The sequence below is a fragment of the Nymphaea colorata genome, chromosome 4, assembly GCF_008831285.2.
Source record: "Nymphaea colorata isolate Beijing-Zhang1983 chromosome 4, ASM883128v2, whole genome shotgun sequence".
NCBI lineage: Eukaryota > Viridiplantae > Streptophyta > Magnoliopsida > Nymphaeales > Nymphaeaceae > Nymphaea > Nymphaea colorata.
The window spans coordinates 14,555,946-14,580,517 of NC_045141.1; the positions used below are offsets into that span (position 1 = coordinate 14,555,946).

The 24,572-nt window shown below is 37.8% G+C and overlaps 1 protein-coding gene across 2 annotated transcripts; it reads left to right on the forward strand.

Annotated features, from left to right (window-relative positions):
• Positions 1 to 1,720: 1,720 nt before the first annotated feature.
• Positions 1,721 to 24,272, forward strand: LOC116252236 (probable glycosyltransferase At5g20260). Of its 2 annotated transcripts, none has more exons than XM_050077686.1 (4): positions 1,721 to 2,411; positions 2,500 to 2,678; positions 22,485 to 22,842; positions 23,607 to 24,272. In XM_050077686.1, exons 1-4 carry the CDS (start codon positions 2,109 to 2,111, stop codon positions 24,267 to 24,269), a joined length of 1,503 nt encoding a protein of 500 aa, XP_049933643.1. In that variant the 5' UTR covers positions 1,721 to 2,108; the 3' UTR covers positions 24,270 to 24,272. The 2 variants fall into 2 exon arrangements, with proteins under 2 accessions (XP_049933643.1, XP_031482230.1); XM_031626370.2 differs by lacking the exons at positions 1,721 to 2,411; positions 2,500 to 2,678 and adding exons at positions 21,444 to 22,010; positions 22,123 to 22,301.
• The last annotated feature ends 300 nt before the right edge of the window (positions 24,273 to 24,572 follow it).

A 24,572-nucleotide genomic window follows, 5' to 3' on the forward strand; every position in this document is an offset into this window, starting at 1 on the left:
CTTTTTTAAATCAATTAATAAAAGTGTGCTAGCTTTTCCTTTAAAAAGAACAGAAACATATCGGTCTGATTTTTTAAGCCTTTCTTTTCATGATTTTGTAGTACCAATGAGGAAGATAAATAGTCACCTAATTAATTTCTGTATTAATAAAAAATAATAAATGTATTGGTAATGCTATTTTATGTAGTTAAAGAGTCCAGTAAAAAGGTTACAAGGGGTATAGCGCAGTTGGATGGCAAGCTAGTTTTACATTTAAAAGGGTTCAAGGTTCGAATCCCATGGCCAGTGTCACAATTCAGTATGTTGTTCATCTGTCTGCAAATGGTGGAAGTGTAACACTTGAGTTGAAGGATGTACATACCATAACGGCTTCAAAGCATGCATGCATGTAAAAACATTAGAGACACAAGGGTATGACCTTGGCGGTTTTACATTGAAAACAGTTTCCCTTGCGTCAACATTAAAAAAAAAAAAAAGGCCAATAAAATTTACGTATCCAACATTCGAATTCTTGGTAAACTTCATGGTATTAATATTATTCTAGTAATTTTTGGAATGTAAGTATCAATTTCTTTATCCAGTCCTTTGACGATATGATACCACGCTGCAATTTTTAAATTAGAATTAAAATGTTCTAAATTTGTTTTGGAACCGTTGATCCGAATCAGTAATTAAAGATTCGAATATTCGAAAAAGCTTGTAGAGATAAAATAATTAATCCATCATTTGTCCACAACTATCAAATCCAAAGCCTTTGTGAGGAGAGAAATTAAGTTTATATATATATATATATATATATATATATATATATATATATATATATAAGCAATCTTAGTAATATGACCATACCCCTGATGAAGCTTTAGTGATTATTTAGATATGAGTGGAGAAAATTCTGCTTTCGATAAGGGAATATTGCACGGACAATAAAATATCTCCATATTCAAAATTAAATAAATTATCTGAAAGTACAAGGTTAGGCGACCACATGTTTCAGCTACCTCACCGTGGTTAAGTGCCTTATAATTTATTTATTAATTTTTTTAATAAAGATAAACTTTAATAGATTGACTTGGGAGAGTCAATACGAAAATTCATTGAGTTGGCTGATTCTTGAACAACTCCAACGAATCAATCTCCTCGATTTGCCACGGTTTATACACTTAGTAGTTGTGAACCAAATCCAATTTTGTAATCCAAACCCATATCGAAGAGATCCCCTATTTTCTAAAAGTGAGTTTGGATTTTTTATCAATATAAGATCCGACACTTTTTATATAATTGCATCACGCCCTCATTGGGTCTCTGTCAGACAAAGGATATGTTAAATAGAAATCCGAGGCTACATCAGATTTTAAAATCATGGATTTCTAATCAGACACATCCTCCCTCGGAACAGGCAGAACAGATTTGAGATCCAAATCCGCTGTCTGTTTAGGCTGCGGATTTAACCTAATGTATATTTAAAATCAGCTGTGGATCTCAGATCGAGGGTTATCAAACATATTCAAAAGAACTCAATTTTGTATTAGGTGATGAAACTAAACGCCTGATATGAATTCGATTAATTATTAAAACTTGAATTTCTTTATCAAATTCAACTAAGCGTATTTGAAATCAAACACGAAATCAGTATACTTGATCCATATACTTCTTCTATATGTAGAACAAAGATTTAATTTAGTATGACAAAGTTTCTTTGCTTTTCTCTATCTTATTCACTGCAATTCTTTTCCTTCCCCTTGGTTTTTCCTTCTTTCCTCGCACAAGCACATAAACTAAACGAGAGAGTGCCGACACCTGCGGAAGCTCAGATCAGCCTCCGTCAACACAGCCCAAAGGAGGGAGCAGTCATAGAGTTGGTTAATGCCACGCATTGGAGTTGAGCGATCCTTTTCAGTAGAGAATTTCATCCTCTTCCAATCAGAGACTTCCGAGTACTCAGGCCGGCGGAATCTGCTCAAGAAATAATGGCAGCAGAAACTACAAGTGGCTGCGATGGTGTTTCTCAAACCAATTGTGGACGAAAGTCCTTAAGAGACCTTCGTCAATCGTTCTGAAAGAGCTCTAAGAGGAAGAACAAGAAGAAGAAGGCGCGCGCAAACGACATGAGGGGAGAGTTGTCTGCCATTCTGTTCCTGCTCCTGCTCGCATTCTCAGTGGCCACTTTCACTTCCTACAATGGCAGTGGCACAAGCTCCGCTGCCCTCTCCTTCTTTCGTCTCTCCCCTGTGACTATGTCTGATTCTGCTCCAGCTCCTACTGATTCTGCTGCCGCGCCGATGCCTGCGCCACCCACCCACTCTGCCCCTGCACCGATGCCTGACTCTGCCCCTGAAATGCCCAACGCCACACTCGACACCGCCTCAAATGCTTCAGCGATCACAGTGGGAATATTACCGACTCCATTAGTTAAACTCTCCGTCTTCTTCTTTCGCTGTTCAATTGAAATGGCCAATCAGTTAATTTTCTGACTGTTGCTTCTCTCACTGGCTGCAGAGGAAGACGAGAGGCAGCGATGTTGAGATGAAGAGGTTGGAGAAGCTGGAGGAGGGTCTTGCCAGGTCGAGGGCGGCCATTAGAAGCGCTGTTCTGGGGAGAAACTGCACTTCTGATCGGAAGCGCCGGGGCTTCGTGCCGAGGGGTCCCATCTACCACAACTCTTATGCATTTCATCAGTCATCAACTTTACTTTGCCTTTTTCTAAAGAAAGGAAGAGAACTAGTTTCTCAACATAGCATTTTTATATTACATTTAAACCGTTTTACTTATATGTATAAATGGTAGTTTATACTAAACTGAAAAATATTCATTGGCTCCTATTATTGTAGATGTTATACATGAACTATCATGCATTGTACTATAATAAACAGGAGCTACGTAGAGATGGAGAAGAGGCTGAAGATATGGATCTACAGGGAAGGGGAGCCACCCATTTTCCATGATGGTTATAGCATGGGCCTGTATTCCATAGAGGGCCATTTCATCCAAGAGATGGACAAGCAGAGGGTGCCATTCATCACCAATGATCCAGAGCAGGCCTTGCTCTACTTCCTCCCATTCAGTGTTGAAAGAATGGTCAGGTTCTTTTACAAGAAGGGCAGTACTAGGAACGTTGTAAAACTCATTTCGGCCGTGATCAGTGACTATGTCCAGGTGGTAGCAAACAAGTACCCATTTTGGAACAGCTCAAATGGTGCAGACCATTTCATGGTTGCCTGCCATGACTGGGTAAATCAACTCATCCACCACTGTTCTTCAATGTTCTTTGTAATTTCTTCACAATTTCATTGCTCAGAACTTTTTCTATTAAATAGATGGTTACCAAACTTTCAATTGACCATGGGGTAGTGACCTGGATCTCATGCGTCCACCCGGTTTCAACATTAAATTTTAAGTTTTCAAAAATGGCTTCCGTTGCCTCCACCCCAACTTATTGTGATTGGCAAACTAAAGAGTTGTTTAAATGTCACAAATTTATGGAACTTTTCGGAAGCACGATTTGAGGGTCAATGTGCATGCTTGCATATTTCTGCATTGTTTTATAGGAGTATGAATACTAGTCTTTACAGATGTCAAAATGCATTGTGGATACAACTTGCTCTGAGATGAGAGTGAAAGCAGCAAGAATATTAAAGTTTGTGCTAAATTTCTAAAGCCCACATTCATGAAATCATATAATATTCACGTGTCTTTGTAAATTCATCCTCAACTTACTACACAACTTATCTTTGTTTATTTTTTATGATCAGCAACCCCGTCCTCGTTCTTCTTTTGCTTTTAAGGCATTAAATTCTAAGCACATCTGCCCATGGTTGCTGGTCACCAAGACGACGTACAATAAGGAACCTGATCCCAACTTGACGGATCCATCACCCAAGATCCTAAATTAATTCAGCCCTCGCAAACTCACACCCGTGAACACTTTCTCGAGCAAACCAGGCCATTAAGATGCATTCATCATTATTGATGCAAATGAGCCCATCTTCAAATATTTCCTAATGCAGAATACGGTTTTCAACAATAAAGGCATACCTACAGTGTTTTGACATTAGTTTATCTAATCAATGTTTCCTTCGTCTCGCCGTGGTTGAGTTTCAGGTCACCTTTTCACGTCATGCCCTTTCTTCTACTGTGTTCTTGCAATTTCATGACCTTCCGTTATTCATAGTCTTTCATACTAACCCTTCGTTCGCCTTCTTTTCATTTATTGTCATTCTTTCCACTAACCTTTTCTTAGGGTTGTATCTAGAGGTTGTGATTTATATCTTCTTGACGGCTCATTTGGGAGCAGCGCAACAACAAAGTCTTCAGAGACACCTCCTCATCATTGAATTCTGTAGTATGCCTTGTATACGCCGATGTCCACTTTGTTGTTCAATTAGAGCACCGTCTTTCGCTTCTTGTCGTGCCACTCTACTGCTTCGCCTATCCACTTTCTCTCTCTCTCTCTTCCCCCCTTCCTCTGCTATATTGTTTTGTTGTAATGTATATTTTATTCTTTTGTTTTGCTTTTGCGGTTCTTGTATCTAAATGACTTTTTGTTTTCAAATTTGTTATGCATTCTCATTTTATCGACCCTATCAACCTCTCTCTCATATATATATATATATATATATATATATATATATATATATATATATATATATATATATATATGTCGTCAAAAATTTGATGAGGGTGATGTGTAGTGCCAACATCTCAGAAGGCTTCAACCCGAGACAGGATGCACCGCTCCCGGAATTCAACTTCAGGTTTCGTCTTCCAACAGTCGTCACAACCCCGACTCCACCTTCCTCAAAAAGGATGTTAGCATTTTTTGCAGGTGGCATCCATGGATCCATCAGAAAGTTCCTCTTTGAACAGTGGGAAGGCAAGGACCCCCAAATTCAAATCTTTCAACGCTTGCCCAGACGCCAAAGTTACAAGGAGCACATGATGAACGCCAAGTACTGCATCTGCCCAAGTGGGTACGAAGTCGCCAGTCCCAGGCTCACTGAATCCATACTGGCTGGTTGCGTGCCGGTGCCGATTTCCGATGGCTATGTGCTGCCCTTCAGTGATGTTCTAGACTGGTCTCAGTTTTCGGTTCCAATTCCAGTTCAAAAGATACCCAAACTTAAAGAGATTCTGATTAACATTCCTGAACATTCATACTTGAAGTTGCAAGCAAATGTTATGAAGGTCCAGAAGCACTTTGTGATTAATTACCCTCCCAAGAGGTTTGATGTCGTGCATATGTTGTTTCATTCCATATGGCTCAGAAGACTTAATGTGAGGTTATATGATTTGTAGCCATCCTTCTTCTTCTTCAGTTGCTTGTCTATTCTCTATTGTCAGCGTTCTCTTCCAACACCGAAAAGCAAATAAAATGCACCTCAGTTTCACTATTGACATTCATGTGGTGTGGTTATTGTCTTTGGATATGGCTTGCAGTTCGTGTTCATATAAACTCCCATATCTCCTAGTAAGCATGCAAGGAAGAAACTGTTTCTTCTAGGCAAAAGGGAAAACATATTGTATGGGAAATCCAATCAGATCAGCCAGACTCTTTGATTCATGGATACAGCAAAACCGGTTATACATGAATTGGATTTTTTTTTTTTAAGGAAAAAGGAACATAGAATATGAAACATGCATTATACCATTGAAATCTAGAAGTGAATCAGATTGATTGGCCATGGATTCAAATCAGTGAATGAGCTGGCGAGTTTTGGAAAATATTTTTGTTGACCACGCAATAGTGCTGCACATGAGCCGAGTCAAGTTCGAGTTGGGCCAGTTCGAGCTTGTCTCAACTGAAAAAGTTCGATCTCAAACTCGACTCAAAATTGAGTTGAGCTTGACAGAGCATACTCGAGCTCGACTAGATGATACAACATCGACCTCGAACTTGACTTGTTTAAGTCATTTATGTTAAACATGTCTCACTTCCTTTGACTTGTCTAATTGTTACTCGTTTAATTATTTTCTCATTGTAATTCAATGTTTATTGTATAATTGCGTTAAGTTGAGTTTAAACGAGGGGGGGGGAGAGTGCAGAAGGCCGGCTTTGGCTCGATGGAATACTCTCACCTTTTGTGACTTAGGGGTGTAGCACCTATGAGCATCCAGACGAGAATGTGCAGTTTACACATCCCCGTCCAACTTTTCTATGCCCTTTGAGCTGCTTTTTTGGATAGTGATTGGGTCAAAAGTTTAAACAAGTTTTCCACTTTCATATTTCACTAGGAACATTTAATTACTTTCTGCTTACTTCGCATGGTTGGCCATTTTCATTATAATTCTGCTCATTGTTCAGCTACTTGGAAGGACGAAAGCTTGGAGATCATCAATGCAGCAAAATCGCTTATAAGCAAACTCTATTGAGTTTCAGAATCCTTATCCTTCATATATAGAAAGCAATCGCATCTCTATCTTGGAAAGAAGAATTAGTGGTTTACTTGAATTAAATGATTTAGAATGGTAGCAATAGTATTCTAGATGAACAGCAATGCATCAAACAACATTAATGGTTCCTTTTTAAGAAAATACTTTTTATAGCCTTTTACTACAGGTAGATTTATATATAGTGCTGTTATTCTTTTTGTCAGATTGCATGCAAGCATACTCGAGTTCAAATTTTGTTGGGAAATTCTCAAAAGTGCAGCTAAAGAAACAGAAATAGTTGAAAGCATACAAACTATCCACTTAATCTTTTTTGTGAATAACAGGAGTGTGAGCCCAACTCCCATATAAGGATGTACAACGAGTCGAGCCAACTCAGGCTCGAGTTGAACTCGCCCGTATAAGCTTGACTCATGCTATAAAATTGTCGACCTCCAACTCGAGTTAAAACTCGAGTTATAAACTAGTCTAGTTTTAACTACTCACTCTTGACTTGTTTAAACTCGGCAGGCTTGTGTCTTCACGATTTGTTAATCTTCAGGGGCATGTCGACAGTTTTTGACTAATTTTTATCAGCTTTTTATGGTCTTCATTTTCAATTAACAAAACAAAGCATTAATCAAGCAACTTGCAACTTGAGCTCAAGCTGGCCAAGCTCGAGTTCGGCTCCTCGTTGTACATTCCTACTCCCACCAGTCTTGCACTGTAAAACATACAAATGACCTTAATTTAATAACTAATTGTTAAAAGTACGCCTAGTTTTTTTCCTGATTAATTAATAACAACTATAATTAAGTTTACTTTTTTCAAATCAATTAATGGAAGGTTGCTTTGTTTAGGCGTGTTTTTTTTATTATTTCTAATTTTTTTCAATGTTTTCCTTTTACTATTGTATTTTCTACTAGTACAATGGAATGAAAAAAAGAACTAACGAAATTTATGATCTGTGAGCTGCCGTTGACCCAAAGCAGTAACTCTGGAGCCTCCAATATTCGAGAAAGCCTGTTAGAGGTAAAATAATAATCTGTTCACCTGCCACAAACTGTCAACTCCAAAGCCTTTGTGGGGAGAGAAAGTCAGGGTATTAACTTGAAAGGGGAAATTAAGTCAAGTTTGATGCTGGGATGTAATTATCCATGGTCTAGAAAAAAAAGGTAATAACTTAGCGTGTTGTCCATCTAGTAAGCTTTTATTTAGAGTTATATATATATATATATATATATATATATATAGAGAGAGAGAGAGAGAGAGAATACTAATTCTAGATTACTTTATCTACAAATGAATGTCATGATGTAATTACACGATCCTTAGTAGCATAGTGGACAAGTTTAAGAATTAGCTAGAGCGTGTAATGAGTAAAAGACCCACATGGGCATAACTTACTGACCTAGGGATGTCAATACGTTCACCTTGAATCAGATATCCATTCAAATCCTTATGAAAAAAATCAGATATGGAAAAAAAATTAGTATCTAATTAAAAAATTGGATCGGATCCCGATTTAAAAAATAACATCAGACCATATTCGGATATATATAAACATCCAGTCGGATTCAGATATTTCTAAACAAATATCCTATAGTTAATGCTTGTACATTTTGAAAATTGGCAAAATTTAGTTCAAAATTTTTTATTAGGATTTGGAAACGAATGCGAAAATTGGATTTGGATTGAATTCTGATTGTAAAATTGGATTTCATATTTAGATTTAGATATGACTTTTCCTTGTTTGTATTCTAATCAAAGTTTAAATTTGAATGTGTGAATATCCAAAACAGCAGATGTGGTTAAAGGTATATTCAATTCCATCTTTTGACATCTAAAGGTACATTCTACGGTATTCACAGATCTCCCAAAAACCCAAGAACGACTATAACAGCACGCAGCATGCATCTGATCTAATAATTACATAATTTTACAAAACCAAGTGAAAGATTAAAAAGAGGCCAGAGCTAGAGATGATGAACTTCATAAGCAAAGAACAGTATAAGCAGAGCAGTCACCATTTTTTAGCAGCTGATATTATTCAGGAGAAATCTTAATTTGGAAATTGTTTTGTGAAGCTGTCCGACAAAAGGCCAAAGATCTCCCCCTTTCTACTTAACCTCGGAGTCTCGCTACTTTGGGACGTAGGTGAACCCATGGTATACCCATCAATTAGAGGGTTGCATTACCACCATTTACAGTCTAGAGGAATAGTGTTCATGAAAACTGAACTGACTACTATGCTCTCAATGGCCCACCAGCTCGACCAACTACACTATGTCGCTGAAAACTAATTTGGAAACTGTTTAGAGATCCATTATAAATAAGAAGTTACTGTACACTATCAGCTAAGGCCGATGGATGCCTTCCATGGGTAAAGAAATGTCTCTATGTTAAAATCCTTTTTCTGTGACCTTTGTTGTTTATTTTTTTATTTTCTACATACTTATGTCGGATTCGCCCTTCGGAACATACAATCACAAGCTTTTTTTTATTCAAAACTTTCCAACCAACCCAACATTCACTGCAAAAACATAGGCATTACCAACAACCTGAACATGTCGGTGAAACATTGTCATGAGTCAGTAACGGTTTTATTGACGTTTTGGTCAATCGTTGGTGAAGATAGTGACAGTAAACATCAACACCGACATACTGGAGCAACTGTTGATATAGGGACCTTCATCTACGTGCTCAACACATAAGTATTGATTATTACCAACGTCCAAGTGCATGGATGATTGGCTCTTGCTGCTGGTTTTGATCTTTTCCTTGAACAAAACCAAACCTGAACCCCTCTCACAAAACCCATGTTGAAAAGACTAAAATCTTTCCACCTATCTGCTGTATCACCATTGGATGATTTTCAGGATGTGCAAATCATTCGGTGTAAAGCAAGATTCTGTGCAATATGTAAAGATAAATAACCATGATGCATGGAAGCGATGAACTAAATAGGTTCTTTTGCAGTTGTTTGGCAATAGTAGTATATTGTTTGGCAATAGTAGTATATTGTCACTGTCTCATAAAAAATCTGTCTTGAAAGATGAAACTGATTCATGGACTACTTGCTATAGTATTTCGTGCACCTCTCTTATATTTAGGGGCAAATTTATGGAATAATAACAAAGTGTTACCTTTGTCAAATAGACCCTTAGTAGCTGTATAGTAGTAACAGTTTGTTACTGCTTCATGCATCTATACAAATTGTCATATGAACATACTTCTTTGAAACATATTCATAGAATAGTACCAAACTGTTTTGAAATGCCAAATGGCCTTGCTCCATCAGCCGCAAGCCAGCTAACAACTTGCCCAACCAACATACTGCCATCTCGGTTAACTTTTTAGGAGAAACCCCTCCTTTGCTTGCTTTATTTTGTAGTAGATTCTAATCCAGTCGACCCACATAATCAAACTAACTTGTCAAATATGCAATTTTTCTTGATTTGGAGCATATTATTTATCTTGATTTCAGTATTGGAAATAAACCTAGCTATGCTATTTTAATTGATATCTGCAAGGAATTGTGATGGCCAATAATAATGATGCATTGGAACTCACATGTAGCGTGAGACCTAGATGTGATCTTAAAAAGCGCGGTTATGAGAAACCACGTTTGATGGTTGTTTTATGTTCTCTCTCTCTCTCTCTCTCTCTCTCTTTCTCCTGCCATGGTTGTCGAGACAACGATGGAGGGCAGCGATGACAACGGCGGTAACGAGATGATGACAGCGGCCAGTGGCGGCGGCAACGAAGACAGTGGAGATTTTTTCATCTTCGGCGGTAGTTTCTTCATCTTCGTTTCTCTCTTTTTCTCCGACAATGCAGGGTGTCGACTGTCGATGGCACGATGGGTTTGTCTGGCCTCTCTCTATCAGTACGGCCTCGACGGCGATGGCTAAGCCGCCGATGATGACAGCGGAGAACGGCGATGACGATGGTGGAGACGATGACAACGAAGCTTTTCTTCATCTCTGGTGGTGGTTTTTTCATTTTCGTTTCTCTCCGTCTCTCACGGTCTGTTTTGGACAATATTTTTCCACAATTGTATCATATGCTGAAAAGTCCATTGCTTTAAATGCCTTTGTTAGAACGTCTAGGCATGCAAGATGTTACAGGAAGTGCATTAAAAGCTTAACTAAAACAAGTTTTCCACTTTCACATCTTTCAAGCATCATTAAGTTAATTTCTCCCAGAATTTTGTTAACAAAAGTCACGAGAAAGTTGAACTAACATGATCGGTTTAATGGAATTAGAGTTGTCATTATGATGTGATATAATCCATGTGCCTTTCCTTTTGCCTCGTTTTTTGGTTCCTTTAAATTCTATCAATCGGACCAACAGTCACAAGCCAACATGTACAGCTACGATTACCAATTAATCAATTATTGAGATGTATCTCGACTTGATCTAAACCACATTAATCCAAGTAGGAAAATCTAGGTCTGATTGATCTCTTTCAGGTTTAGTGTAGAAATTTTGCTACCAGATCTGATTAGCAATCGGACTTGGAAATATGAAAATAGCAGTCTTCTTGTAACCCAATTAGATGACATCTCATCTACCTCCTACTCTTTAAGATGGACTTAGGTTCAGGTAGGTCCAACCACATGTGGTGCCCACACTAGATCCGAGTCGGTGCCTGCAACCACTCACTCTCCTAAGCAAGAGATCAGTTTGTGCCTCTGAGCTAAAATTTTTTGACTCCACCATTGTTCCTTGGCCCTGACTTTTGGTGGCCAGGCCCGGTACTGGGCCGGCCCGATGCCCACCCCTAATTTTAATGATCCAAATGCCCTTATACCTGAAATAGCAAAAAAACAAAAAAAAAAAGTCACTAACACTTCGTAAAATTCCTTGTAATTTAAAAAAAAATGCAAACAATCAAATGTGTAATTTGGTTAAGCTTTATTTTTTGAATTAAAAAATAATTTAAAATATTTTTAACTCTTTTAAAACATACGAAAATAAAATTATCTATTTACCAGGTTGGCTAGAATCATCTATTTACCAGGTTGCGACTCTATATCTGCCAAGTCAGCTGTGATCGTCATTTAATTACATATTCAAGTTTGCTGTCTTTTAATTATCACCAACTTTAATATATATATATATATATATATATATAAACACTCATATATTGCTTTTCTTCAATTTTTGTTGATGAAAAAAACAAACGTGAAATCCTGACTGACTTATTTTATTCAACTATTTACATTATAAAAATTTATGAAAGTTAACTCTATAATCCGATGACTTTAGCCCATCTGTCTAATGAATCGGACCCCTGGTCCCTCTGACTGCAAATCCATGATTTTCACAAACTAAAGTAAATTTTTGATGCCCACTCGAGAAATCCACCGTTTGTTTGAGCTGTGTAAATATGTAAAAGAAAAAACTGCTAAAAGGAATCAAAATATAATATATAAATAAGAAATGTGTATTGAGTCTCATTAGTCTAATTGAAGACACCCACAGAAGCACATACCTGCCTCCGCCAACGCAGCCCAAGGGAGGGAGCAATCATAGAGTGGGGCAATGCCACTCATTGGAGTTGAGCGATCCTTTTCAGTAGAGAATTCCATCCTCTTCCAATCAGAGACTTCCGAGTACTCAGGCCGGCGGAATCTGCTCAGGAAATAATGGCAGAAGAAACAACAAGTGGCTGCGATGGGGCTTCTCAGACCAACTGTGGACGAAAGTCTTTAAGGGACCCTTCGTCAATCCTTCTGAAAGAGCTCTAAGAAGAAGGACAAGAAGAAGAAGGCGCGCGCAAACGACATGAGGGGAGACTTGTAGGCCATTCTGTTCCTGCTCCTGCTCGCCATCTTCAGTTCCTACAATGGCAGTAGCACAAGCTCCTCCGCCCTCTCCTTCTTTCGTCTCTCCCTTCTGATTATGTCTGCCCCGGATCCCACCGATTCTGCTCCTGCAACTATGTCTGCTCCAAGCCTCCAACTCCCACCGATTCTGCTGCTGCACCCATGCCTGTGTCTGCCCCTGAAATGGCCAACGCCACACAGCACCGTCTCCAATGCTTCAGCGATAGCGGTAGGAATATTATGGGCTCGGTTAACGAAACTCTCTATCTTCTTCTGTCACCGATCAATTGAAATGGCCAATCAGATCACTTCTATTACTTGTTTTGCATGTGATAGCATAGGTCACATGGCATAACTATGTTGAGTGGCAGAGTCAGATGGGCACTATTCATATGTTATCATAATGAAGGGGCACTTACATGCATAACAAAGTAAATATTAAATAATATTAATGTAAAAATAAAAGAAATTTGAGAAGTAGGTATGGGCAATTACTCACACCAGCCTATATGGCTTCGCCACTGACTATGCTATGAAACATGTCAATTATGCCGAAAACAATGTCATGGAGACCAGCGATGTAAGTCCACTAAGAAAAACCAAGACAGTTGCAGAAGCATTTCACACTACAGCTATTCTTCAAGAAGATACTAGTGGATGGTACCTAGATTCAAGTGTCATCCATGCCTTAACCAGTTTAGCATGTTTGTCTAATTTTGGTTGTTCAGTTCTTGGAAGACCTTCAAATGACATTTATGAAGCATGTCAAATGTTATTAGTTTTTTACTTGGCCATATGTAAGTCAACAGTGGGCAATTATCTCTTTCTTCTTAAAACCCTTATTTTGCTTTATGAAAGGGCTCGACATCTTTCCCCTTTTTTGCCTCACGCCATCATCTTGTGGTATGCTATTTTGGTGGAGAAACTCAAGGAGTGGCCTGCGATTTTGGTGAAGCGTCTCAAGGTGTCGTCGTCAACATGAAGACTCCACGACCAACTCTCTCGCTTGCTGAAATCTCTTGTGGGCAGTTATTATCTGTGTCGTCTCTAGAAGAAGAGGTATGTTTTTCAGTTTTGGGGTTATGTGAGGAACATACAGAAAACAGAGAGAGAGAGATTTCGGGCTGAAGGTCACGCAGTAGCATTATTGTCTTGTAAGGGGATTTTTGTCTATTTTGGCTTCTTGGATCTCACTGTATTTTGATGCTTTATATAATATGAATCCTGCTGGTTTCTCCCCGTGGATGTAGGAAGACAAACAGTCTATCCGAACCATGTAATTTGGGTGTCTTCTGTGTGATTGTTTTCTTGTTTCGCTCTCTGCCATTCATTTCACTATTCACTCTCTTGATATTACGAACACATATTTGTTTACAGAGTGGCTGTTTTTCACCTTACTCTGTTTTTGCTTGCAATCTGGTCCTAACATACGCAACATCTGGTATCAGAGCCAGGTTGCAAGATTTGTGTTTGTGATAGTTATTTTTGTTGACTGTGACGTCAAATATGTCAATGACTAAGTTTGAGGTGGATAAGTTTGACGACAAGATTGATTTTGGTTTGTGGCAAAAACGTGTAAAAGCTATTTTGGTTCAGAACAACTTGCATAAAGCCTTGCTTGGAAAAGAGAAATGAGGGATTAAAGATGTTGATTGGGATGAGTTAGACCTGAAGGCAATGAGTACAATTCAAATTTGCCTAGCTGATGAAGTGATGTATAATGTTGCAGATGTAGATACTACGACTGATTTGTGGGTTAAATTAGAAAATTTGTATATGTCGAAGTCTCTCACAAATAAGTTGTATTTAAAAACAGCTCTATAGTTTACGTATGTCTGATGGGACAAATCTGCTTGAGCATCTGAATGCCTTCAATAGGTTAATTACTCAACTTCGCAGTGTTTGTGTTAAGATGGATAAAGAAGACCAGGCCCTTCTTCTTCTTTCATCTATGCCTAAAGTGTATGACCATCTTGTGACTACTATTCTCTATGGCAAAGACACTTTAAAGCTGGAAGAAGTCAAGACTATTTTGCTTTCAAATGAAGCCAGACATAAGCCAAATCATGGAGAAAATTTAATGGTAAAGGAACATGGTCACGAGAGAGGCCGTCAAAAGCATAAATTCAGCAAGAAGTTTAGTTTTCGATCCAAGTCAAAAGGTAGAGACAACAGATGCAGATATTGCAAAGAAGAGGGTCATTGGAAATTTGATTGTCCAAAGCTTAAAGAAAAATACAAACAAAAAAAGAAAGCAGCCGAAGAAGCAAGTGTAGCATCGGATGTCGATGGAGATGTGCTGGCCATTTCCTCAGGTAATAATCTCAAATCTGATGTATGGATTTTAGATTCTGGATGTTCATACCATATGTGTCCTCATAAGTCATGGTTTGATTCTTATACATCACGTGATATTGGAAAAGTGTTGATGGGAAATAATACAGAATGTAAATCAGTTGGAATTGGAACCATAAAAGTAAAAATGTTTGATGGTGTCATTAGAACTTTAACAGAAGTTAGACACGTTCCAGATTTAAGAAAAAGTCTTATTTCTCTTGATACACTTGATGTTAATGGCTTTACTTTTAGTGGTGCTAATGGCATATTGAAAGTGAAGCGAGGAGTTTTAGTTGTCATGAAATGAGAGAAAGTTGGATCTCTATACAGGTTGATTGGAGAAACTATAACAGGGACTGCTGCCATCTCATCTTCTTCATTCCTTTCTCATGATGATACTGCATATTTGTGGCATGCTAGAGGGATTCAAGAGTTGCATAATAGAAAGCTACTCAAGGGCATCAAATCATGTAAACTTGAATTCTGTGAATGTTGTGTTCTTGGAAAACAGTGCAGAGTTAAATTCTCAACCTCTACAAAAAGAAGTAAAGACATTCTTGAATATATCCATTCAGATGTATGGGGGCCTGCACCAGTTACATCTAAAGAAGGAGCTAGATTTTTTGTTATATTCATTGATGACTACTCACGAAAAGTTTGGGTATATTTCCTCAAGTATAAGTCTGAAGTATTTGAGATTTTTAAGGAATGGAAAGCGGGAGTGAAAAATCAAACAGGTAAAAAGTTAAAAGTGCTAAGAAGTGACAATGGTGGTGAGTATACGTCTTCTCAGTTTGAAAAGTTTTGCAAAGTTGAAGGGATTACTCGACATTTCACTATTTCAGGTACACCACAGCAGAATGACGTGGCAGAGAGAATGAACAGAACTTTGATTGAGAGGGCTAGTTGCATGAGGTTGTTTGCAGGTTTACCAAAACAGTTTTGGGCAGAAGCTGTTAACACTGCATGTTTTTTAGTAAATAGATCTCCTCCTACAGCATTAAATCTGAAAGTGCCAGAAGAAGTATGGTATGGTAAGCCAGTTGATTACTCTAACATACATATATTTTGGTTGTTCTATTTATGTGTTATTGCAGGAAGGAGAAAGAAGCAAACTTGATGCTAAATCAAAGAAATGCATCTTTCTTGGATACAAATCAGGCGTGAAAGGGTATAAAGTTTGGAACCCCGACACACAGAAAGTGGAGATCAGCAGAAATGTAGTTTTTTATGAAGCATCATTGTTAAAGAAAATTCAAGATTGTGATAAAGACATTGAAAAGACAAGTAAATAAATTCAGCTTGAGTGGAGTAATGATAAGATCAACCAAATCTTGGAAGAACCATCACAAGAAAGTGAGGAAGAAGAACAACCACTTGAAGAACCTTATTCTATTTCAAAGGGTAGAGAAAGAAGGGAAGTTAGATTACCTTTAAAATTTCAAGATACAGTAGCATATGCATTTCCAGTTATGTCTACTGACTCACTGACTTTTCAGGAAGCAATAAAAAGCAAGGATAGTGAAAAATGGATGGTTGCTATGGAAGATGAAATGAAGTTTTTTCAAAAGGATCAGACATGGGAATTGGTAAGTCTTCCGTAAAGAAAGAAAGTGATTGGCTGCAAGTGGGTGTTTAGAATAAAAGAATCTTCAAGTGTAGGAGAACCACCAAAGTGCAAGGCCAGGCTGGTAGCCAAGGGCTATGCTCAGAAAAAATGAGTGGATTTTTCAGAAATTTTTTCTTCAGTTGTGAAACATTGCTCAATTAGAGTTTTGTTAGCCATGGTAGCTATTGATGATTTGGAACTTGAACAACTAGATGTTAAAACTGCATTTTTACATAGTAGCCTAGAAGAAAAAATATATATGCAGCAACCAAAAGGATTTATTCAAGCGAAAAATGAAAAGTTAGTGTGCAAATTGAAAAGGTCACTCTATGGCTTGAAGCAAGCACCACGACAGTGGTACAAAAGATTTGACACCTTTATGTTGGCACAAGGCTACAATAGGAGCAGGTATGACAGTTGTGTTTACTTTCGTTTTTTGAATGATGGTTCCATTATTATTTTGATGCTCTATGTGGATGACATGCTTATAGCATGCAAACACATGTTAGAAATTGCTAAGTTGAAATATTAACTTAGAAATGAATTTGAAATGAAATATTTGGGGGCAGCAAAAAGAATTCTAGGTATGAAAATTCGTAGAGATCGAAAGAAAAAGAAACTATGGTTGACACAAAAGGAGTATGTAAATAAAGTATTGGCTAAATTCAATATGAAGAATGCAAAATTAGTTTCTACTCCACTTGCTCAACACTTTAAGTTATCTTTAAAAGATTGTCCCAAATCTGAAAAAGGGAGCACTATTATGAGCAAAATACCATATGCAAATGCAGTTGGATGTCTTATGTATGCTATGGTTTGCACTAGACCTGATTTATCTCATGCAGTAAGTGTTGTTAGCAGATATATGGCAAATCCAGGTCAAAGACACTGGGAGGCAGTTAAATGGATTTTGCGATATTTGAAGGGCTCATCAGATGTTGGTTTACTATTTCAGACAGGTATAAATATTTCTGATACTCTGATTGGCTATGTTGATTCAGATTACGCAGGTGACTTAGATAAAAGAAGATCTACAACATGGTATATATTTACTCTAGGTGAAGGTCCAATCAGTTGGAAAGCTACACTACAGGATATTGTTGCTTTATCAACAACTGAATCAGAGTATATTGTCGCAGTAGAAGCTGCAAAAGAAGCAGTTTGGTTAAGAGGACTTGTTCATGAACTGGGTATTATGCAGGAAAATGTCAAATTACATTGTGACAGCCAAAGCGCAATATGTTTGGCTAAAGATCCAGTTTATCATGGAAGAACTAAACATATAGATGTCAGATATCATAAAATCAGAGAGTTTGTGGCAAATGGTGAAATTCAACTGAAAAAGGTGGAGTCACAACATAATGTGGCAGACATGTTGACGAAACCTCTCACCACAACTAAATTTCACTATTGTCTGAGCTTGGCTCAGATTTGTGCGTGTTAAACATGTTTAGAGTCCAAGGGAGAATGGACATTCATATTGAACAGGATTGATCTTATATGTTTTCTGGATTATGACCAAGCCAAAAAGATGGAGTTTTGTTATTAGTTGTTGACTTGGCCATATGTAAGTCAACAGTGGGCAATTATGTCTTTCTTCTTAAAACCCTTATTTTGCTTTATGGAAGGGCTCGACATCTTTCCCCTTTTTTGCCTCACGCCATCATCTTGTGGTATGCTATTTTGGTGGAGAAACTCAAGGAGTGGCCTGCGATTTTGGTGGAGCGTCTCAAGGTGTCGTCGTCAACATGGAGACTCCACGACCAACTCTCTCGCTTGCTGAAATCTCTTGTGGGCAGTTACTCTCTGTGTCATCTCTAGAAGAAGAGGTATGTTTTTCAGTTTTGGGGTTATGTGAGGAACATACAGAAAACAGAGAGAGAGAGAGATTTGGGGCTGAAGGTCACGCAGTAGCATTATTGTCTTGTAAGGGGATTTTTGTCTATTTTGGCTTCTTGGATCTCATTGTATTTTGACGCTTCATATAATATGAATCCTGCTGGTTTCTCCCCGTGGATGTAGGAAGACAAACAGTCTATCCGAACCACGTAATTTGGGTGTCTTCTGTGTGATTGCTTTCTTGTTTTGCTCTCTGCCGTTCATTTCACTATTCACTCTCTTGATATTACGAACACATATTTGTTTACAGAGTGACTGTTTTTCACCTTACTCTGTTTTTTCTTGCAATCTGGTCCTAACATACGCAACAGTCAAATGGGTAAGAGTCATGCTCTTCCTTTTGATAAGACTTGGTTGTAAATCTTGAGAATTAATTATTTGTGATGTTTGGGGGTCTTCTCCTATTTTTTGTACATATATCAATATTACATCAGCTTCATTGATGCTTGCTCTCGTTTTTATTGGATATTTGTTATAAAACATAAATCATGTTCTTAGTGTGGTGCAAAATTTCATGGCAAAAGTCGAAAACATACTACATCCCAAAATTAATCAAACGTTTTCAAAGTGATTGAGAAGGGGAATAACAGTAACAATTTGTTACTGTTTTCATGCATCTGTCCTATAGAACAAATTGTTTTATGAACATTCCTCTTTGGGGCATATTCATAGAACAGTACCAAGCTGTTCCGATTGTCACACAAACTCTAAGCTCCCCAACTCAGTCATTGGCAAGCCAACTAACAACTTGCCCAACCAAAGTACCGGGAGGTGAGGCATAGCTGGCTAGGTTCTTCAGCTCCTCATCTTGATTTACTCACTTGGTGAAACCTCTTCTTTTGCTTGTTTTCTGCATAGCAGACTCTAATAAAGTCAAACGACATAATCTAATTAACTTATCAAACATGCAGTTTTTCTTTACCTGAAGCATATTATTTCTCTTGATCTCAGTATTGGAAATAAACCTAGGTATGTTATTTCTCTTGTTTCTGAGTGATTGATATCTCCAAAGAATTGTCTCAACCAATATTGATGCCTTGGAATTCACATGTAAATGTGATCTACGTGGTTGATTTTGTAAGGATCAAGCAACGAATCATTTTTTTTTTTTTTGTGAACAAACATACGAATCATCCGATTGGCATTTTTCTCATGAGATGAACACTAAGTTAATTTGTGTTCCTATAATTGATTAAAGAAACTTGCACTCTTGAGACTTGATCCAGATCTAAAATCTGCACCACATCCCAACCGCGTGTTTCACAATTCAACTGCTTGTGGAACCCATTTTTCAATAACCTTTTCAATACTGAACCATCACCAAGATAACCAAAACCTTGTTTTAATGTAACCAATACTATTATAATAGAGTTCTTTAGATCCAGATCCGGGAAACAAGACCCAGGCTCATGCTAGTTGCTTATTTCAGTAAAGAACCGAAATTTGGGTATTTTGCTACCTAGCATCTTAGAGTATGCTTATTTCGCTATTTGGCAGAATAGGGCATTGATCTTGCATATTTTATTAAAGACATCAAGATTTGGATATTTGTCACTTGGCCATTTAGGTTGGGCTTGATTACCGCGGATCTGAGATCTGCAGTTTCCAAGTTTGATCCGATGTTAAAATATTTAATTCACAAGAATGTGGTGTCAATGGTCTTACCAGATTCATCCTGCCTATCAAAGTTAGATAGTAATGCATCGGACGGTGTATTTAATTCCACCCACTTGATTTAATGCATCAGGCAGCTCCAAAGCCAGACATTTTTCCACAAAACATATATATATATATATATATATTGTGTGTGTGTGTGTGTGTGTGCGTGTGTTCCTAATTATTTGAAACTTCGAATCCAACTAATTAGCATGATAGTATTAGTATATGCTGAATGAGCATCATAAAAGAAGCAACATGATTGATTCTACTTTAAGAAAATTACATACTTAATTTCACAGCCTTTTATACTATTGTACAAGAAGAAAAATACAAACATATTAATTTTTATTGCACATAGATTTATATATTGCTGTTGTACTTTTTGTTGGATTGCATGTAAGTGTACTAACTAGAAATTTTTCAAAAGCATTACAGCGAAAGAATAAAAAATATTTGAAAACGTACAAATAACCTTTTCAATAGATTGTTTAAAATAACCTAAATTTTACTTTTTCCTGATTAATTGATAACATCTATAAGTTTACCTTTTTTACATCAATTAATTAATTGTTGCTCGCTTTTCCTTTATAAAGAACATGAGAAACATATCGATCTGATTTCTTAAGCCTTTCTTTCCATAATTTTATAGTACCATATGGGGAAGATTACTTAACTAACTAATTTCGATATTAATAAAAAATAATAAATTTGAACAGATAAACATGAGTTGGTAATAATATGATATTTTATGTAGTTGAACAGGCCAATAAAAATTAATTAGTCAACATCCAACCTTGTGGTATTAATATATTCTAGCAATTACATTAGGTTTAGCTTATGATGATGTAATTATCAATATATGTATCCAGGCCCTGGACGATATGATGCGACGCTGCATTTTTTTAATTATTTTTAAAATTCGTAAGATCATTTTAAAAATGGGGCGATACTGGCTAGCTACTAAGAATTTGTACCGGCGAAACAACATTGGTTGACAAAAAAAGTTGCTTTTTAACCGTGCAAAATTTATGCGTGTTTTTAATAATGTCAAAAGGTTTGGTGCGTTTTATTTATTTCTATGTTTTTTGAAAAATTTGCTTTTATAATTACTTTTTTACCAGTATAATCCAATGAAAATAAATGAGCAAAATAAAACCGGCCGTACGTATTCCTTATTTTTTCATTTAAAAAATAATTTAAAATATTTTTAACTCTTCTAAAACATTAAAAAAAAAATAGAAGGGATAGCGATACCCTATTTTCTAAAAGTGAATTTGGATTTTGACCAACATAAGAACCGACATTTTTTACATAATTGTGTCACGTCATTATTGGGTCTCAGTCAGAAAATGTTGTCAGATAGAAATTCACTTGCCCAAGTAGCCAGTAACCCAAGCTGCATAGGATCATCCATTTACCGGCTCACGAGTCAGATCTACCAAATAAGCTGTCACTATAGATATATATATATATATATATATATGTCGTGTATTGCTAAATATGAGTGAACTTCGTTATTTTTTAAACTGTGAAATTTCATAAACTTTATTAAATATACACAAATACGTATATACTACATGGTATTCAATAGCTAACGGAAAAAGGCAAACATGAAGTCATGATGGACTTACTTAACCCAGCATAGTTACGGAGTCCACCGTCCGACCTCATACCACTGATCTGAGATCTCAGCTTAAGACATCCATTTAATGTAAATATGTGAAGGAGAAAACGGACGTGTATTGAGTCTAGTGAGTTTGCCGACACCCGCAGAAGCTCATATCTGCGTCCGCCAAGGGAGTCCTGAGCAACCAACGCTATATTAATTGGAGCAGAGCAATCCTTTTCAGTTGACAATTCCTTCCCTTTCCAGCCAGCAGAAACGCCGTGAAGGGGTTTCTCAGACCAACTGTGGGTAAAATTCTCTAACAGACGCTTTCTCAGTTGTTCTGAGAGAGTTTCAAGAGGAAGAAGAAGAAGAAGGAGAAGAAGGCGCACGCAACAACATGAGGGGAGACTTGTCAGCCATTCTTTTCCTGCTGGTGCTCCTATTCTCTGTGGCCATCTTCAATTCCTACAATGGCAGTGGCACAAGCTCCTCCGTCCTCCCCTTCTTTCGTCTCTCCCCTGTGACTATGCCTGCCCCGGCTCCCACTGATTCCGCTTCCGCAACTATGTCGGCCCCAACTCCTGCCGATTCTGCTGCTGCACCGATGCCTGGGTCTGCCCCTGCACCGGTGCCTGAGTCTGTCCCTGAAATGCCCAACGCCACACCCAGCACCGTCTCCAATGCTTCAGCGATTACAGTAGGAATTTTGTAGAATCGATTAATTAAACTCTCTATCTTCTTCTTCTTTCACTGATCAATTGAAAGGGCCAACCAGCATCTTGGACCGTTACTTCTGTCTCTGGCTGCAGGAGAAGACGAGAGGCAGCGTTGTTGAGATGAGCAGGTTGGAACAGTTGGAGGAGGGCCTTGCCAGGTCGAGGGCCGCCATTAGAAGGGCTGTTTTGGGGCGAAACTACACTTCTGATCGGAAGGGCCGGGGCTTTGTGCCGAGGGGGTCCATCTACCACAACTCTTATGCATTTCATCAGTAATCAACTTTTCTTTGCCTAATTATTTTAAAGAAAGGAAGAGAACTAGTTTCTCAACATATCATTTGTATGTTACATTTAAATCGTTTTTAGTTTATAATACTAAACTGAAAATGTTCTTTAGCTCCAGTTATTATAGATGTTATATCTGAACTATGATGCATTGTACTGTAAACAAACAGGAGCTACATAGAGATGGAGAAGAGGCTGAAGATATGGATCTACAGGGAAGGGGAGCCACCCATTTTCCACGATGGTTCTAGCATGGGCCTGTATTCGATAGAGGGCCAATTCATCCAAGAGATGGACAAGAAGAGGCTCCGCTTCATCACCAATGATCCAGAGCAGGCCTTGATCTACTTCCTCCCATTCAGCGTTGAAAGAATGGTCAGGTTCTTTTACAAGAAGGGCAGTACTGTGAACGTTGTAAAACTCATCTCGGTCGTGATCAGTGATTATGTCCAGGTGGTAGCAAACAAATACCCGTATTGGAACATCTCGAACGGTGCAGATCATTTCATGGTTGCCTGTCATGACTGGGTAAATCAAATCATCCACCACTTTAGTTTTCTTTTTATTTCTTCACCTGTTATATCATTTGGAACATCGATCTTTGCTTTACTGTGATCGATAAACTGAGGAACTGTTTAAATATGACTACTAATACCCAGATTCATGAAATCATATAATAGTCACGGGTCTTTGTAAACATATTCATCCTTAATTTGCTACACAACTTGTCCTTTGTTTATTTTTTATGATGAACGACGCCGTCCTTGTCTTTTGTTTGCTTTTAAGACATTAAATTCCAAGCACATCTGCCCACGGTTGCTGATGACCAACACGACGTATAACACGGAAGCCTGCCCCCAGCTACTTGATCGATCCGTCACCCAAGATCTTAAATTTCAGCCCTTGCAAAACTCACGCCAATGAACATTTTCTCCAGCAAACCAGGCCATTAAGATGCATTCGTCGTTATTGATGCAAATGAGCCCATCCTCAAACATTTCCCAATGCAGAGTCCGCTCTTAACATTAAAAGTGTGAGCTGCACTTTCCATTTTTTTAAGTACGTGAAGGTACTATTGCCTGCAGATTCCGATTCATATTTCAATAATAAACTGGACGTGATGAAGCATTAATTGCCTTACTTTCTTGACATTATGTGACTATGGGTTTCCAAACTAGTGTCAGTTTAAGATACTGTTGAAATTATTATTATCTAGAATAGATTATATCTTGAATTACCAACAAGAACTGCATGAACAGTGTTACCGTGCTGATCATTTTAGCGATGTTTAGGCGCCAAAAGCTACAGTAAAAGAAGAAGCCGTCAGAAGTTTGATCAGGGTGATGTGCAATGCCAACACCTCGGAAGGCTTCAACCCTAAAAAGGATGCACCGCTCCCGGAATTCAACTTCTTGTTTCGTCTCCCCACAGTCGTTCGAGTCCCAACTCCACCTTCCTCAAAAAAGATGTTGGCATTCTTTGCAGGAGGCAACCATGGTTCTGTCAGAAACTTCCTCTTCCAACAGTGGGAGGGCAAGGACTCCCAAATTCAGATATTTCAACACTTGCCAAGACGAAAAGGTTATACTCAACACATGATGAACGCCAAGTACTGCCTCTGCCCAAGTGGGTATGAAGTTGCCAGTCCCAGGCTCACTGAATCTATACTGGCTGGTTGCGTGCCAGTGCCGATTTCCGACGGCTATGTGCTCCCCTTCAGTGATGTTCTAGATTGGTCTCAGTTTTCGGTTTCAATTCCAGTTCGAAAGATACCCAAACTTAAAGAAATTCTGATTAACATTCCTGAACATTCATACTTGAAGTTGCAAGCAAATGTTATGAAGGTCCAGCAGCACTTTGTGATTAATGACCCTCCCAAGAGGTTTGATGTTGTGCATATGTTGTTTCATTCCATATGGCTCAGAAGACTTAATGTGAGGTTATTTGATTTGTAGTCATCCTTTTCATTCTTTATATATATGTGTGTATAATAGAAACAGAGACAGAGCCAGAATAGTTGATAAAAACCAAACATATAAGCAGGAATAAATGCTAGATGCCTTGATTTTGATGTTTTTTTTTTGCAATTCAACCTAAACAAAACAGGTCGATGCAAAATATATATTAAGTTGATCATTTGTTAGACTTTAATAGTGTTTTTGTAATTAAAAAATGAATGCCCCAATAGCATCAACATTTTGATAATATAAAAATTCATATTTTTCATAAAAACAAATTGTATCCAAACATGTATTGTA